Below are 16416 nucleotides of genomic sequence, written 5' to 3' on the forward strand. Positions count from 1 at the left end.
GCCCAGCTAATTTTTGTATTTTTAGTAGAGATGGGGTTTCACCATGTTGGTCAGGCTGGTCTTGAACTCCTGACCCTGTGATCCATCCGCCTCGGCCCCCTAAAGTGTTGGGATTACAGGCGTGAGCCACTGCCCCTGGCCTACACATGAACTTTTTATGCTAAGAAAAGACATACCAAGATATATCAGAAAGTACAACTTCAATTCAAGCACCATGAAATTTTGTCAAGCAAAAATAGTCTTTATTCAAATTTAATGGAAACAGGGGTCACTATACTTTGCAAGACGGGGAAAAATAAAATTAAAAAAAATTCTTTTCTTTTCTTTTTTAATATAAAACAATATAATCACAATACCAGAATATGGAACTCTACAGTTTATTTCCTATGGGTTACTGCAGGTATCAATTTTCCTCGACTGTGCTATTCACAACTTTGTTAAGTCCAAAAATATGAAACCAAAGTGGTAGGAAACTTAAGACTTAGCACTTTCACTAAATGGCATACATCGAAGGGCATCAATTCAAGAGCAAAAATGGTTGAACTCACCATACCTACCTACGTGGTCATTCCAGCCTTAGAGCCGTCCAGGTTACTGAGCTCCCTGTAGGAAAGGCCAGGCCTGAAAGCCAAGGCGTTTTGGATATTCTACTGTGGGCCATGAGTAAAAGGGGATTTTCAAAGAGAAAATTTTTTTCAGTCGAGCAGGAAGGCCTGGCGCCAGGAGGCTTTACTGAGAGGAAGCACTTAGATTTAACAATTATAGACACACCATTAGGGGAGTTAAAAATGTACAGCAGTGACATGTTCTACTCCAATCACTTGTGCTACGGCTACCAAACATGTACAAAAGACTTCTCGGGTAGTTCCAGCTGTGGCCGTAGCCAGTTAGGACCTTGAGTGGGACCTAGATCTAGATCGGGAGGGTGATCTGGAAGCAGACCTGGATCTAGACTTGGACCGAGATCGGGTTTTTGAAGCTGACTTTGATCTGGAGCGTGATTCTGATGGAAGGTTTGGTTTCGATTTGGAATTGGATCTCGACCTGGACCGGGTCTCCTGATTGGTGCCAGCATTCTCACTCTCCCCTCGACCTTCCCTCTGGCTGGATTCAGACTTGGCATGTTCCCGCTCCTTTGACATGGAGCGGGATGGAGATCTGGACTGGGAGCGGTCAGTGTCTTCCTTCTTCTTCTTCTTGCTGCTGCCGGCCTTGCTGTCTCGCTTGCTGCCTCGCTTTCTGCTCCTCTCACTTTTGCTGCGGCTGCGGCTGCGACTACGGCTTTCCTCCCTGCTTCTCTTCCTGCCCTTCCTCTTGTCCTTGCTCTTGCTGCGGCTCCTGCTCCGGCTCCTGCTGCCCCCTTTGCTCCGGCTCCGGCTCCGACTCTGGCGGAGGCTCTTCTCCTGGCTCCTGCCCCTGCTCACACTCCCTCGCTTCTCCTCCTCCACTCTCCTCTCCTGACTCCTGCTCCGACTTTTGCTCTTACTTTTATGCCGGCTAGGACTCCGGCTCTTGGGTTTCCCGGCATTGTCATTGTTTTGGATCTTCTCTTCAGCTTGGTCTTTGCTCTTGCTGCGGCTCTTGCCAGCGCTACGGCTGCGGCTGCGGCTCTTGTCCTTGCTGGGGCTCCTGCTTTTCTCCTTCTTGCTCCGGCTCCGACTCTGGCTCCGGCTCCGGCTCTTGCTCCGGGAGCGGGAGCCCGACCTGAGGAGACATGGGATATTGTTTGTCACATGTGACTTTATGCTAACCAGGAGATAAAAAGATCAAAGGGCATACATGTGGAGTTACACCCCCGAATATAAGGCATGGCTGGCACTGGCTGAGGATTGCTTTCTGAACCCCCACAATGCCAATCAGAAGCTGGAAAAACTGGCCAGGTGCGGTGGCTTGCACCTGTAATCCCAGCATTTTGGGAGGCCAAGGCAGGCAGATCGCAAGGTCAGAAGTTCAAGACCAGCCTGGCCAACCTGGTGAAACTCTGTCTCTACTAAAAATACCAAAAATTAGCGGGCCGTGGTGGCGCACGCCTGTAATCCGAGCTACTCAGGAGGCTGAGGCAGGAGAATCGCTTGAACCCGGGAGGCAGAGGTTGCAGTGAGCAGAGATCGCGCCACTGCACTCCAGCCTGGGTGACAAAGCGAGACTCTGTCTTGGGGGGTGGGGGGAGTTGGAAAAGCAGAGGTGAAGGAAGACTGGTCACATGACTGAAATCTAAGTGAGGCTGTGCTCATGTCTGTAATCGCAGTAGTCTGGGAGGACTATTTGAGATCATGAGTTTAAGATCAGCCTGGGCAACACAGTGAGACCCTGTCTCTACAAAAAATTGAAAAATTAGCTGAGTGTGGTGGTATGTGCCTGTAGTCCCAACTACTTGGGAGGCTGAGGTGGAAGCGTGCTTGAGCCCAGTGGGGTGAGGCTCCAGTGAGCCATGATTGTACCACTGGACTCCAGCTTGAGTGACAGTGAGACCCTGTCTCTTTGAAAAAAAAAAAAAGGAAAAAAGTGAGACAGGGTACAGGCATTACCTGCTGACCACCTCCACTTATACCATGGAAGACATACCTGGACCGGGATCTACTCTTAGAATGACTGCTTTTGCTGCTGCCACTTCGGCTTCTGCTCTTACGGGAATGTCTGCTTCGAGAGCGAGACCTAGGGGGAGAAAATATTTTTTAATACTTGCTGACAAAAGTCTAGCTGATAAGCATCAATCAAGACATATATATACATATATATATATATTTTAGATGGAGTTTCATTCCTGTTGCCCAGGCTGGAGTGCAACGGCGTGATCTCATCTCACCACAACCTCCATCTCCCGAGTTTAAGTGATTCTCCTGCCTCAGAAACCCGAGTAGCTGGGATTACATGCGTCTGCCACCATGCCCGGCTAATTTTGTATTTAGTAGAGACGGGGTTTCTCTATGTTGGTCACGCTGGTCTCTAACTCCCAACCTCAGGTGATCCACCCGCCTCGGCTTCCCAAAGTGCTGGGATTACAGGCATGAGCCACTGCGCCTGGCCAAGGTATTTTTTTTTTTTTTTGAGACGGAGTCTCACTCTGTCGCCCAGGCTGGAGCGCAGTGGCTGGATCTCAGCTCACTGCAAGCTCCGCATCCCGGGTTTACGCCATTCTCCTGCCTCAGCCTCCTGAGTAGCTGGGACTACAGGCGCCCGCCACCTCGCTCGGCTAGTTTTTTGCATTTTTTAGTAGAGACGGGGTTTCACTGTGTTAGCCAGGACGGTCTCGATCTCCTGACCTCGTGATCCGCCCGTCTCGGCCTCCCAAAGTGCTGGGATTACAGGCATGAGCCACCACGCCCGGCCTGATATTTTTTCAATATGTACAGCACTGGCTGTGTCCAGGCACAAACTCTCTCCTGGGTTCTAGGTTCACAGATGAAGTCACCTGCAAACCTTCCATCTGGATGGTTCACCTGAACCTCTTATCAGCTCCTAAAATTCTAACTGCCCCTGATACCTGCTCCTTTTGCTGAGCTCCTTATGTGCACTGATGCCACTGTTATTCATACGGTTCCTCATAACAGAAATCACAGCAATCCTCGGCTCCCCCGTCTTTCCCCTATCCCCTTTACACACCCATGATCATGCCTCCTGATCTTCAGTCTTTCCACCTCTGCTGCTGCCTCCCTGGGCAAGCCACCATCATGTCTCCCCTTGTTCAACAACCAGCCTTTCTGCATGTACTTTTCCCCTTCAGGATCTATTCATCTCACTGTGACGAGAGCTGTTTTAAAGAGACCGACAATCCAAGCTTTACAACATTTTTTAAATGCATCCAGACTGTAGGTTCTTATTTTCTAATAACCAGGACTCCTTGGGAAAATGACTGATTCCAGGCATAAAAGCAGGAAGATAGGCCTAGACCATCTCATTATGACAGAAAGAGGGAAGCTTTCAAAGTTGCCCAGGCACCATCACCTATGAAGTATTCTTGCTAAAAATGTTTAACCTGCATCTCAATCACACCTCTCCAGACCTAACTTCCAGTATACAGGAAGTTCAGGGGATAAGATACACGTTCAATAATACCAAGAAGAAACAGATAAATACAGAATGTGAGATACTATTAAAAAACTAAGAAAAATAAGCCAGGAGTGGTGGCTCACGCCTGTAATCCTAGCTACTTGGGAGGCTGAGGCAGGAGGATAGCTTAAACCTGGGACGCAGAGGTTGCAATGAGCTGAGATGGCGCCATTGCACTCCAGCCTGGGCGACAGAGCAAGAGTCCTCGTCTCAAACAAACAAACAAACCCAAACCTAAGCAAAATAAATGTAATGAAAGGAATTGCTCCAGACTAAAAGCGTGACTACATGAGGTTTTACTACTAAAAACCCCTTGTACTACATGACTGGATTAGATCCTGGTTAAGAAAAAACCCAACTATAAAGAGATCCATGGAATAACTGAGGAAACATGAATATGGCCTGGAAATTTAGTAATTTGATGGAATTACTATTAATGTTCTTAGGTAAAAAAACAGAATTGTGGTTTTCCTCATTTTTGGAGACACACGCTGAAGGATTTAGGGGCAAAGTATCATAATTTCTACAACTTACTGCAGTTGTAGGTAGAATGATAGGATGTCTAGACTTGCCTTAAAATAATGCAGCAGGAGGGGGTGATGTGAAACAAGACTGGCAAAATAAAAACTACTGAAGCTGGAGGAGTGGGAGATGCCATTCAGAGTTCTCCAATGTGGCCGGGCACGGTGGCTCACGCCTGTAATCCCAGCACTTTGGGAGGCCAAGGTGGGCGGATCATGAGGTCAGGAGATCAAGACCATCCTGGCTAACACGATGAAACCCCGTCTCTACTAAAAACACCAAAAATTAGCTGGGCATAGTGGCGGGCGCCTGTAGTCCCAGCTCCTCAGGAGGCTGAGACAGGAGAATGGCGTGAATCCAGGAGGCGGAGTTTGCAGTGAGCCGAGATCACGCCACTGCACTCCAGACTGGGTGATAGAGCGAGACTCCGTCTCAAAAAAAAAAAAAAAAAAAAAAAAAAAAAACAACACAGAGTTCTCCAATGCTTCATATATAAATTTCAAATTTTCCATAATAAAAAGTCAAAAGAACTAAACAACAAAACCTGAAAAGTCTCCAATGACTTCCCACTACTCTTCCATTCTTGCTCTGGCCTAATGGTCAGTATATTTGGTCCTTCTCTGCCTTATCTCAAGCCACTCTTCCCATTACCTCTCTATATTAGCTTCTCTACTCTGGAAAACTTTCTCCTGCCGCCAGGCTTTCAGAAACACCTTTTTCTCTGCTAGATAGAAAGGCATTTTCTCACCGGGCGCAGTGCCTCAAGCCTGTAATTCCAACACTTTGGGAGGCCGAGGTGGGTGGATCACCTGAGGTCAGGAGTTCGAGACCAGCCTGCCCAACATGGTGAAACCCTGTCTCTACTAAAATTACAAAAATTAGCCAGGCCTGGTGGCGTGCACCTGTGATCCCAGCTACTCAGGAGGCTGACGCAGGAGAATCGCTTGAATCTGGGAGGTGGAAGTTGCAGTGAGCCAAGATTGTACCACTGTACTCCAGCCTGGGAGACAGAGTAAAAGAAACTCTGTCTCCAAAAAAAAAAAAAAAAAAGGCATTTTCTTCTGCTCACCATCTCTGTCTTATCCATCAGGGCTCCATGTCCTTAGGGAAGCTGTTGCCAGCTCTTCAGACTAGTTGTGCTGTGTGCATTTCCTTGTCACAATGGCATGGTTTATTCAATACTCATCTTCTACACTAGACTGAGTTTCAGGGGAGCAAGGACCATATTTGTCTTTTTTTTTTTTTTTTTTTTTGAGAGACGGAGTCTCTCTCTGTCGCCCAGGCTGGAGTGCAGTGGCATGATCTCTGTTCACTGCAACCCTTGCCTCCCGGATTCGGGTTTGAGCGATTCTCCTGCCTCAGCCTCCCTAGTAGCTGGGACCACAGGTGTGTGCCACCACCCTGCCTAATCATTTTTTTACTTTTGTATTTTTAGTAGAGATGGGGTTTCACCACGTTGGCCAGACTGGTCTTGAACTCCTGACCTCAGGTGATCCACTTGCCTCGGCCTCCCAAAGTGCTGGGATTACAGGCGTGAGCCACTGCGTCTGGCCATTTGTCTTCTTTATAATGCCTTTCCAATGCTTAGCCCAGTGCCTGGCCTGTTCAGGTGCTAAATAAGACAGTTTCCATGTGTGCCCTCAACCAAGGTAGTAGGATCTAGGGATCCCAAGAAGAAATGTGAAAGGAGACCTCTGATTTCCCTTTTTGTTTTTTTTTTTGAGATGGAGTTTCACTCTTGTTGCCCAGGCTGGAGTGCAATGGCGCGATCTCGGCTCACCGCAACCTCTGCCTCCCAGGTTCAAGCAATTCTGCCTCAGCCTCCCAAGTAGCTGGGAATACAGGCATGCACCACCACGCCTGGCTAATTTTTTTGTATTTTTTAGTAGAGACGGGGTTTCTCCATGTTGAGGCTGGTCTCAAACTCCTGACATCAGGTGATCCACCCACCTTGGCCTCCCAAAGTGCTGGGATTACAGGCATGAGCCACCACACCCAGCAAGCCCTCTGATTCTGAGAGAAGGGACTTTACTTCTATTTGTACTCATGACCTAAGAGTTCAAGAGTTTTACAAATAAATGTTCAGTTCAAAATTCTAAGTTATTGAACCAGATGGAATCATGTTATTAAGAACTCAACAGGAAAATGTAAATAAATTATCTATGTGCTCAGTAATGAATTTATGGTGAGCTCCAATACACAAAAGACATCAACAGTACCTTGAATGACTCCGGCTTCTGGAGTAGGACCGGCGTCGTCTGGAACCTGGCTTGTCTTCAACTAATCTGATTTTTCTGCCATTGACTTCAGTTCCATCCAACTTCTCCAAAGCTCTTTTCATATCAGAATAAGATACAAATTCAATCACCCCTTCATTTTTGCGTCCCTTGTGAGCATCTGCATAAGTCACTTCTCCTGCCTGACGCATATAATCCTGAAGAAAAAAAAGCGTGACTATATTATGTTTTGCTAAAATATCGAATGCAATGATCTGAATGAACTTTTCTTTTCTTAAGAAATGCCAGTGTTCCGCAGAATAAAGTTTATTCTTAAATATATTCATCTACCCACCAATCATGTACTGAGGTTCTTTAAAGCACCAGCCATATTAGGTGGGTGGGAGAGACAATAAATACACATTAAATTGTTCCTTTAAATAAAGTTTTGGGGCTAAGTGTCGTGGCTCATGCCTGTAATCCCAGCACTTTGCCAGGCTGAGGCAGGAGGATTGCTTGATTCCAGGAATTTGAGACCAGCCTTGGCAACACGGAAGACCCTATCTCTATAAAAATTTAAAAAATTAGTCAGGTGGGGTGGCACACGCCTGTAGTCCCAGCTACCCAGTAGGCTGAGGTGGAAGGATCATCTGAACCCAGGCAGGTTGAGGCTGCAGTGAGCCGTGATCGTGACACTGCACTACAGCCTGGGGTAAAGAGCAAGACACTGCCTCAAAACAAAAAAATAAGGACAGGCGCAGTGGCTCACACCTGTAATCCCAGCACTTTGGGAGGCCAAGGTGGGCAGATCCCTGAGGTCAGGAGTTCAAGACCAGCCTGACAACTTGGTGAAACCCTGTCTCTACTAAAAATACAAAAATGAACCAGGCGTGGTGGCAGGCGCTTGTAATCCCAGCTACTTGGGAGGCTGAGGCAGGAGAATCGCTTGAACCCAGGAGGTGAAAGTTGCAGTGAGCGAGATCATGCCACTGCACTCTAGCCCAGGTGACAGAGCAAGACTTCATCTCAAAAAATAAATAAATAAAAAATAAAATTTATTTTTTAAACTACTAATATCCCCTAATTTGTTTTCTTTTTGTATTTCCTTGATAAATAGCTAACATACATTGTGCCAGAAACTATTCTAGGCTTTTTATATATACAATTCACTAAATTATCTCAATAACCTTGAGTAGAAATTAATATTAACTCCATTTTATAGTTGAGGAATATGAGGCATAAGACGTAAGTAACTTGCTAAGGGTCAAGTGGCAGAGCCAGGATTCTATCTAGGCTGGCCAGCTTGAGAGCTAGGAAATCTGCTCAATTATCTGTTACTCTCGTTTCCTGAGAATGGAACTCCCTGAAGGTACAGACGTGTAGAGCCAACCAAGGGTGGTAACTGTGGGGGACCAGCCTCAATACCACTCATAGGACATCCAAAGTCTGGTGGTGATGAAGGAATGAGAAGAGAGAGGTTAAGACTGCATAAAGAGTGGGGGCCAGGTGGTTAACTGCAAAATGAAGGCTGCAAAAGGCTCAGAGTTCTGGTCTCCACACTATTGAGTACAATCATTTAGATCTAAGAAGCCGACGTTTAGGGCAAAATGGTGAAAAGGCAGGCAGTGTGTCATATGCGTAATCTATAGCAGTGGTGGTTTAAATGAATCTCCTTTGTGCTGAAACAGCATATCTTTAACTTATCAGAGTAGCTGGTGGGAGCGGGCTTAACTAGGAGGCTGCATGTTTGGCCACATTCCAATGCTTCGAAGGAGTGTCTTTCTCCTTGAACACAGTGTTTATGGATAAGAGAGCAAGTCTTGCTCAGAGCACGGGAACATAATGGCGATAAGGCTTTCCTCCTCCCACAAGAGGCCTCTTGTGGCTGTGCACAACTTATTGTCCCATATTTTTATGGCCAGTTTATACAGGCACCCCATAAGCCTTTCCCCCAACAGTAACTAGGCTCTGTTTTAACAAAAAAATTAAGAGGTTTTCTACGAACTTAATTTAATACTACATTTAGTGACACCACATGACGAGTTAGCATTCTATTGATGAAGACAGTAGCTTTCCAGTTTCTATCCATGATGTTCAATCCCTAACTCTCAGAATACTGGAGTCATTCCTTCAGCAAGCAGAATCGTGCTGGCAGACATTCAGTAAAGGTCTACTACGGTGCTGACAATAAGCACGATGCACCTGAAAAAACTGGGAGTTAAGAGTCCTGGTCCTAGCTCTTCTGCATCTGTTACTTGAAGGTTGCTGGGATTAAATTTTAAAAAGGGGGGGAAAAATAGAAGTGCTTTAAATTAAAACTGTACAAATGTAAAGGATTCCTAACTATTCTTTCCTGAACCTAAATACACTCACTCATTTTGCTAGAGATGACATGTTTAAATATGGCCAAAAAAAGGAAGAAGGGAGACAAAACAACACCCGTTTCATGCATCCTCCTAAGACCATTCAGATTATGATACTGCTCAGTAAGTTTTTCTTCCCTATTGAGATTAAAAACACTGTTGTCAATAAATGGGACTGGGTGTGGTAGCTCACGCCTGTAATCCCAGTACTTTGGGAGGCCAAGGCAGGTGGATCACTTGTGGTCAGGAGCTCAAGACCAGCCTGGCCAACAGGGCGAAACCTGGTCTCTACTAAAATACAAAAATTAGCTGGGCATGGTGGCATGTGCCTGTAATCCCAGTTACTCTGGAGGCTGAGGTAGGAGAACTACCTGAACCCCAGGCGGAGGTTGCAGTGAGCTGAGATGGCGCCACTGCACTTCAGCCTAGGTGAAAGGGTGAGACTCTGTCTAAAAAATAATAAAAAGCTGGAATGACTACACTGGATGGCCAACATTAGCAATGAATCTTAATTTTTGACACCAAAACTCTTTCAGGACAAATATTCCATCAAAAACCTTATGAAAGGGCTGGGCGCGGTGGCTCACGCCTGTAATCCCAGCACTTTGGGAGGCCGAGGCGGGCGGATCACAAGGTCAGGAGATCGAGACCACGGTGAAACCCCGTCTCTACTAAAAAAAAAAAAAAATACAAAAAATTAGCTGGGCGCGGTGGCGGGCGCCTGTAGTCCCAGCTACTCAGGAGGCTGAGGCAGGAGAATGGCGTGAACCCGAGAGGCGAAGCTTGCAGTGAGCCGAGATCGCGCCACTGCACTCCAGCCTGGGCGACAGAGCGAGACTCCGTCTCAAAAAAAAAGAAACAAAAAAAAAAAACAAAAAAAAAAACCTTATGTAAGAACATGGGTCAGACTGTCAATTTCACCAGTAAGGATACACATTGAAGCTGATGTGAATTTGCGTGTTACAGCAAATGCTGCAGGAAACACTGGTGGTTTCAACCATTTTACTGACTGGTGAGTACCTATACTGGCATCTTCCTGTAACTTTTTTTTTTTTTTTGAGACAGAGTCCTGCTCTATTGCCCAGGCTGCAGTGCAGTGGCACGATCTTGGCTCACTACAACCTCTACCTCCCAGGTTCAAGCAATTCTCCTGCCTCAGCCTCCCATGTAGCTGGGACTACAGGTGCCCAGCCCACCACCACGCCTGGCTAATTTTTCTATCTTTTTAAGTAGAGACGGGGTTTCAAACATTCTTTACAGAGGGAAATTTCATACAACACATTTGGGCCAAGTTTCTGTCATGTCAACAGTTGCAGAGGCTGAGGCTGGAGGATTACTTGAGGTCAGGAGTTGGAGACCAGTCTAGGTAACACAGTGACAACCAATCTCTGAGCCATGATCGTGCCTCTGCACTCCAGCCTGGGCAACAGAGTGAGACTCTGTCTCACAACAAAATCAGGCCGGGCGCGGTGGCTCACATCTGTAATCCCAGCACTTTGGCGGCCTGAGGCGGGTGGATCACAAGGTCAGGAGTTCAAGACCAGCCTGGCCAAGATGGTGAAACCTCGTCTCTACTAAAAATACAAAAAAATCAGCCGGACGTGGTGGCGGGTGCCAGTAATCCCAGCTACTCAGGAAGCTGAGATGGAGAACTGCTTGAACCCGGGAGACGGAGGTTGCAGTGAGCCGAGAAGGCGCCACTGCACTCTAGCCTGGGCAACACAGTGAGACTCCGTCTCGAACAAAACAAACAAAAAACAAAACAAAACCAAACAAACTCACAGATGTCTCCTTAGAATGATGGTCCCACAATGTTCAGTAGAAGTATAATTCTGATATATTTTGTACTCATATGGAATCTTTAATTACTTCCAGCTCTGTGCAGGCTTTCACACATGTAACATTATATTTTGGGTATGCCTAGGCCTGCACAAATTTACCTGTTTCCCAACTTTAACTCCTGCCCAACCTTACCCCAAAAGGTTAATGGGGCCCAAACCTTTAGGTCTTGCCAGCTGCACCGACTTGACAAATTCTCCACAATAAGTCTGTACTCTGTGCGAGTAGGAGGGCCATATTTATCTCGGCCACTTCTTCTATAACCATATCCACCTTTGGAAGGTTCAAATAAATAAGATTATTTCAGTGGAGGAAAAGGAAAAAAAATGACACAGCACACACCCCCACTTAAATATATTATTTACCCCCACCCCAAACAATAGCACGTTTTAACTCTATTCCCATCCTTAATTCTAAAATAGATTTTTAAAGAAGCAATCAGCTAAATATAAACATTTAATTTAATTTAAAAAGTTGTAAGTATACATATTCATTAATATTTATATTTAAGATTAACATGCATAAATTAAAAACGATTAACAATTTAACAATTTAGAAATAAGTAACCAAATTACTAATCAGTTACTGGTGTTACTCACAGTGATTAAAAATTTTGTGAATATTTTATATGAAAAAAAAAAAAGATTTTCAGGCACCTATTTCAGTTTAATCTCATCTGTGTCTAACCCTTGGGATCCTCACCACCCAGGTCTAATGGGGAAAGGTTGCGGTCGTCACATGGCTTCCTGTTTTTGGTCAGCCAAGGGCCACAATGGTTCAAAGAGCCACGCATGGAAAGGTAACCCAAGGTCAGCAAATGGAACAGGCAGTCATCTTAGCCTCAAAGGATTCTTTTAATTAAAACATTGAGGTCTTTGTTAAATCTATGTTAAACAATTGCATTACAGAGAAAAAAAAACAACACAAACACACATCATTAAACATATTTATAAAGTATTACAAACAAGAAATTACCATTAATTTAATTAAAATTAAACATTATCAAAGGCTTATTTGTAATTCTACATTTTTTAAAAAAGACACATAATTTATAAAATAGCTTAAACATCAATACATTTAAATGCAATATCAATTAATTACTTTAAATAATTAGCATATGATAATAAAAGCACGTTACTGATACAAGTATGCCCTTTGAATGCTTACTGCGTCCAGAACCGTAACTGCCATCTCGCCGTGGGCCGCGGGCATGCTCAACAATTACTCGCTCACCACAAAGGTCTTTGCCGTTCAGTTCATAAACAGCATCATCTGCATCACGCAGATCATCAAACTCCACAAAACCGTATCTAGAAGAGAGCAAAGAAAATACTGGTTGGTACCATTTTGACATCCAGCTTCACTAACATTAAAGAGAAAGCAATGAGGGTCATGCTTAGCAAAGGTTAGGTGGATTTTGCAAACTAAGGATCAGCTTTGTCTTCTCTTTAGGTGAAATCACTTTGCTTTGTGCCAACAGGCACTGCAAAAGGTAGGGAGACTTCTCAAAGTAGACTCCTATCTTTCTAGGAGGAGGCTGGCTACATACGCAGGACACTTCTTATGTTTCCCAAGTAGTTGGTGGCAACTGCAAAGACAGGGATGCTTGGTATAAGAATCCAAAATATATAATGCTACAAGATATATAATGCTCTTTCAAACACCACATACAACTCATCTTTTTTAGCTTTAAAAGTGGTATCTTAGAGAACAATTAGATCTACATTCAGGCACTGTGTAATAACTGTTAAATCATGTGAAAGAAAAAAACGTTTTTTTAAGGTTCCTGTTACTCTACGTAAAACACATCTGTCACATGTGATTATCAGTGAAAAAAAAGACTGGAGCTATTTACTTCCCTGTGAGATTCCAAATTCATTTCCATGAAGTTTTAGAATAGGCTGGAATTCTATGAAATCTGTATACACCTCATGCAAACGTCTTTAAATGGTATTGCTGTATCTTTTCCAGCCAAGAGGTTTGGTGGCTTAACATATATCCAAAAGAACGCCCCATCCTATTAATGCCTATTAAAGAGTACAATTTATATAACTAAAGTGCAAAATTTGTAAGATACTTATAAGCAAGATTATACAAATGCCCTGTAAATTATGTTTTCAAGAAATACTTAGTTTGGTCTGACACAGCTGTGAAAAGTCCAGCTTTGTGACCACTGCCTATATTTAAAAACCAAAACCATCTTATTGATCATAACTAATCAGAAAGGAAAGTTACAAGCAATTTATTTAAACTCTAATAAGGCTGTATGTACCCGGGCACACACTGACTAATGTTCCTCTGCATTTAAACACACTGACACTACAAACAAGTTATAGGACTTGTCAGAGGATCACCCAGCCTGCTAACAAAAAATGATTCCACTTTACTTATTTATTTATTTAATTTTTTGACACGGAGTCTCACCGTTGCCCAGGGTGGAGCGCAGTGGCGCGATCTCGGCTCACTGCAACCTCCACTTCCTGGGTACAAGCGATTCTCCTGCCTCAGCCTCCCACTAGCTGGGATTACAGGCGCACGCCACCACGCCTGGCTAATTTTTGTATTTCTAGTAGAGACAGGGTTTTGTCATGTTGGCCAAGCTGGTCTCGAAACCTCAGGTGATTCGCCCACCTGGGCCTCCCAAAGTGCTAGGATTACAGGCGTGAGCCACTGCGCCCAGCCTCCAGTTTCTTTAGAATGTAATGCTGTACTCGGTAACATGTTAAATAAGTGAGAACTTAGAATTGCGAAATTTTTCCTTTACTATAGAGTTTCTTTCGTACAAGTCTCTCCAGGTGACAATGTGCTAGGTTACAATGTGTAGGTAACAACGTTGGAGGGTTCTTTATGTTGAAATGTCTGCCTGGCACTGAATGTCAACTCCATTAAAAAAATATAATAAGGCCGGGCGCGGTGGCTCAAGCCTGTAATCCCAGCACTTTGGGAGGCCGAGACGGGCGGATCACAAGGTCAGGAGATCGAGACCATCCTGGCTAACATGGTGAAACCCCGTCTCTACTAAAAATACAAAAAAACTAGCCGGGCGAGGTGGCGGGCGCCTGTAGTCCCAGCTACTCGGGAGGCTGAGGCAGGAGAATGGCGTAAACCCGGGAGGCGGAGCTTGCAGTGAGCTGAGATCCGGCCACTGCACTCCAGCCTGGGCGACAGAGCGAGACTCCGTCTCAAAAAAAAAAAAAAAAAAAAAAAAAAAAAAAAAAAATAGACACACACCCAGTTATTTAACAGGAAGTGTCTTGCAGTAACACAATTCAGAAGCCACCTGGCTCAATTTATGGGCTGTGAAGTCTTTAAAATATAGTTTCACGCTTCCATAGGCTAGAATTGCTGAGCAGCTTAATAAGAAGGATTCTGAATATGCTGTTATCTTAGACAAGGCAAGTAAAGCCTCTCCAAATCACTGACTTACTATGTCCAAAAGTGCTTTAACGGTGACTAAAAATCTGTAATAGATAATATAATGTAGCTGCTTTTTCCTTTCTTAGATAGAATGGATCATTAGGAAAACTATATTATTTTCAGACAAAATTTTTCTTTTAAGGCAAATAAAAAAAACAACTCAACTAATCTAGATGGATTCAAAACAGTAACAATAACAAAAGTGCCCTCCTGAATTTAATTGTCAAGAGTGCTCTGTCCCAAGTCTGCTCTGTCCACAGCATCACTGCTTTTGGCAGCATGTGAGAGCCTGACGCCATGCAGAGGGAGGAGGGACATTCGGCCTGGGCATGAAGGAATGGCCTCCACTCCCTTCGAGTCACACTCTGGCTCGGCACTGTTCAATGACCAGGACTGATCTAATGTGATCTTAGGACACCACAGAATCCTGAGGATTAAACAAACCACAGGAAAATCACCAACTGTTTTCCTCAAAATAGTTAAGGGTTACAACTACTGGGCAGAGCGGGCGGTCACAGAATGCAACATCCTTAAGCTCTGCAGGTCAACTGAAACAGAAAGCACAGTGGCCACTGATGGCAAGTGATGCTTCTGTCAGACCTGTGTGGTCATACATTCTCCCAGACTCAAAGATCACCCTGTTCCAAGGCTTATATGCAGAACTTATCCTGACCTTTCAGAGAAAGCAGTGACAATCTGCTCAGTGGAGGCAGGATAATTTAAAAATAAAAATTAATGTTAAGACAGATGAATCTTTCTTTGCAAGCTGATAATGAAGCAAGGCATATCTTGCCAATACAACTTCCTCGAATTACAGGGACAATTGGTAATGTTACAGAAAAATTCCTACAAGCCTTCCCCAGTATTTACTTCTAAAAAGTTCCAACAAGTGGGTCACTTGGTAAGCCTGTTTTGGGGGTATCCAAAACATTTATTAAATTAGCTGACTTGAGATTAAATTTATTTTACAGAAAAATTTTGGCTACTATTCTGTGAAAAAAATCTATTTGAAACATATCAAAGTTCAGTTCAAAGATCAAATCAGGGACTTGACTGTCACTTCTCTCTGCTGAGTGGGTTTGGAAGATTAAAACAAACATCTTTCCATACAACAAACCATACCTAATAGGGACTCTTGTTCTGAGAATAAAGCAAAGAGCAGATTTCTACTAAATCTGCTTTACTTGAAGAATGACTTAATTTCATTCAATAAATAGAGTGAATAAGATAGAAATAAATTAAGACAGGAAGACTAGATAATAAAATGTTACCTAACTCTGACTAAACAATCTCTCTATATTAAGCAATGGTATCATAGCTAATATTCATAGCACCCCTTCAGCTAGGTACTATTATTTCTGTTTTACACGTGAAAAAAACCGAGGCACAGAGTATTAAATAACTTGCATTAAAAAAACCCCGCCAAGCTGGCATTCAAACCCGTGGTTTGACACCAGGGCTGAAACTCCCTAACTATTAAGACTGAAGCAGCAAGAACTGGCCTGGGTTCTAGTCTTGGTTCTGCAATAAACTTTGAACAGCAAATTTATTTTTTATTTTATTATTTTTCTTTTTGAGACAGAGTCTCGCTCTGTCGCCCAGGCTGGAGTGCAGTGGCGCAATCTCGGCTCACTGCAAGCTCCGCCTCCCGGGTTCACGCCATTCTCCTGCCTCAGCCTCCTGAGTAGCTGGGACTACAGGCGCCCGCCACCGCGCCCGGCTAATTTTTTGTATTTTTAATAGAAACGGGGTTTCACCGTGGTCTCGATCTCCTGACCTTGTGATCCGCCCGCCTCGGCCTCCCAAAGTGCTGGGATTACAGGCGTGAGCCACCGCGCCCGGCCTGAACAGCAAATTTAAATCATTTTATTTCTTTGGGGTCTTAGTTTATTCATGAAATGAGGGAGTTACTGCATATCTCCAAGGCTATAACTAACATCAAAAGCATGACAGATTAAGTGTTAAAATTAGTGCTCCTTTGGTTTAACAATGGAGATGGGGTTTCAATA

General features: G+C 44.2%; 1 protein-coding gene across 1 annotated transcript in view; it reads right to left on the reverse strand.

Annotated features, from left to right (window-relative positions):
- Nucleotides 1–220: 220 nt before the first annotated feature.
- Nucleotides 221–16416, reverse strand: part of SRSF4 (serine and arginine rich splicing factor 4) — a 33588-nt gene continuing 17392 nt past the window's right edge. The window contains exons 2-6 of the mRNA XM_050795422.1: nt 12158–12300; nt 11151–11263; nt 6792–7006; nt 2566–2655; nt 221–1704 (exon numbers count right to left, since the gene is read on the reverse strand). Of these exons, the coding sequence (XP_050651379.1) occupies nt 888–1704; nt 2566–2655; nt 6792–7006; nt 11151–11263; nt 12158–12300 (1378 nt within the window). The 3' untranslated portion in view covers nt 221–887. The remainder of the gene's footprint in view (nt 1705–2565; nt 2656–6791; nt 7007–11150; nt 11264–12157; nt 12301–16416) is intronic.

This window comes from Macaca thibetana, chromosome 1 (assembly GCF_024542745.1).
Source record: "Macaca thibetana thibetana isolate TM-01 chromosome 1, ASM2454274v1, whole genome shotgun sequence".
Lineage (NCBI taxonomy): Eukaryota > Metazoa > Chordata > Mammalia > Primates > Cercopithecidae > Macaca > Macaca thibetana.